This window comes from Penaeus vannamei, chromosome 20, assembly GCF_042767895.1.
Source record: "Penaeus vannamei isolate JL-2024 chromosome 20, ASM4276789v1, whole genome shotgun sequence".
NCBI classification, from domain to species: Eukaryota; Metazoa; Arthropoda; class Malacostraca; order Decapoda; family Penaeidae; genus Penaeus; species Penaeus vannamei.
In genome coordinates, this window is record NC_091568.1 from 8,851,114 (window position 1) to 8,852,966 (window position 1,853).

The 1,853-nt window shown below is 48.6% G+C and overlaps 1 protein-coding gene across 1 annotated transcript; it reads left to right on the top strand.

Moving 5' to 3' along the window:
• Positions 1-209: 209 nt before the first annotated feature.
• LOC138865123 (piggyBac transposable element-derived protein 4-like) lies at positions 210-1,439 on the top strand. The gene has a single exon (XM_070134482.1). The coding sequence runs from the start codon at positions 210-212 to the stop codon at positions 1,437-1,439; it is 1,230 nt and encodes a 409-aa protein (XP_069990583.1).
• Positions 1,440-1,853: the final 414 nt, after the last annotated feature.

The window sequence follows — 1,853 nt, forward strand, 5'->3', positions numbered from 1 at the left end:
TCGAGATCTTCAATTGTTTCTTCCCCGACGATCTTCTTGAGATTTCGTCGAAGAAACGAATCGGTAAGCATTTGCCATTGTTTCTTGTGTTCTAATTTGAAAGTCTGGTTATTTGCATTCTATTTGTCCATTTTGAACACATTTTTTACAATGTCTTTTCTTGTAATTACAGATATGCGCCTCAGAATCCTCGGACACCTTCATCCCACATGAAGGCGTGGGAAGACGCGACCATAAGGGAGATCAGGTCCTACCTGGGACTGAGGTTTCTCATGGGGCTACGGTCCGATTGCCAAGTGAGGAACTTTTGGTCCACAGACCCTTTGATGTCTTCATCCATATTCCCGAAGACGATGACGCGAGACAGATTCGATTCTCTGACGTCGGCCATCCACTTCGTCGACAACGAAGAGGAGAGACAGGGGGACGACCGTCTTTGGAAGGTGCATCCCGTCCTTGACTCTTGGACGAGACTTTGCGGACGGTCTTCATCCAACAAGATCATAACTGTCGAAGAGAGCTTGTGGGCTTTCAAGGGGCGCCATCATGCCGTCCAGTACAACCCGAGCAAGCGGGCAAGGAGCGGGATGAAGGTCTACAAGCTCTACTCGTCCGACGGTCCTGAAGCGGAGTATACGTCGGCCTTCAAGATTTACACGGGACAGGATCGTGGGGAGTGTCCCGCGAGTATGAAGGCCGTCATAGACCGGCTGGACAAGGCACATCTCATCGGCAAGGGATACGAGATGCACACCGACAGGTGGTATTCCTTCCCGACTCTATTCAATCACCTGCAGGCCCATAAGACCAGCGCTGTTGGTACATTCCGTACCAACAGGAGGGGCATGCCAGCGGACCTGCGGGCGAGTCGGGGACAAATCGACATCCGGAGTACACCGACCGGAATGATGTGCCTTCAGTGGGTGGACAAGTGTGCTGTCACGATGCTCTCCACCGCCCACACCAGCAGGATCGTGACCCTGCCTCCAAACCGCCGAGGGGAACAAAGGTCGAAGCCCGAAGTCGTGAGTTACAACAACGGGATGAAGGGCGTCGATCTCTCGGATCAGCTGGCGCGGTCATATCCATCAGCAAGGAAAACCATCAAGTGGTACAAGATCTTCAATCTACTGGATATGACATTGTCAATGCCCTGGCTGTCCTTGGCGGGAAGCTCACTCAGGCGGATTTCAGGCTGGAGTTGGTTCGCGGACTTCTGCAGCGGTGGGGCCCCGGGAACGTTCGGAAGAGTTCCACCGTGGCAACAAGAGGAGCAGGACGACCAGCAGACACACATGCCAGCAGACACACCTTTTAGGCATTGGAGGTGGTGTTTGCGCTGCTGGAATGTACATCGAAGAAGGAAGGAGACCAGGGTAATGTGTGCAAGCTGCAAGATCTCCCTGTGTGCTTCTTGCTTCAAGGAGTTCCCCAGTTGAAGGCAAGGGCTTGTAAATATTGTAAATAGTTTCATTCCAAATAATAAATGTATATATTTTTTATAATGTTTCCATTTCCCCTTGAAGACACACACACTGAATATGATGCAAACACCTAAAATGGAGTAAATACTACAATACAAGACAATAATATCATACAATACGACAAACATTCATACTAAGTGCAAAAACAATAAAGTAGTAATTCTCGGTAAAAACCAGCCACCACAGTGAGCTTCAAGGACTTCCGGAGGTGAAAGGACAGAATTACCATGCATGAATTGTAAATATTGAGGTTTTCTTTCACTTTCAGAGAAAAAAAGAAATTCGATTTTTTTCACAGTCTTTTTCCATGAAGAAACACTACTGACTTTTCGCACTGATATGGTACAAACACTCATAGAATGGAGTCTG

Excerpts from the sequence above, each read along its gene's own strand:
- LOC138865123 (XM_070134482.1), top strand. The coding sequence starts at position 210 with ATGAAGGCGTGGGAAGACGCGACCATAAGGGAGATCAGGTCCTACCTG.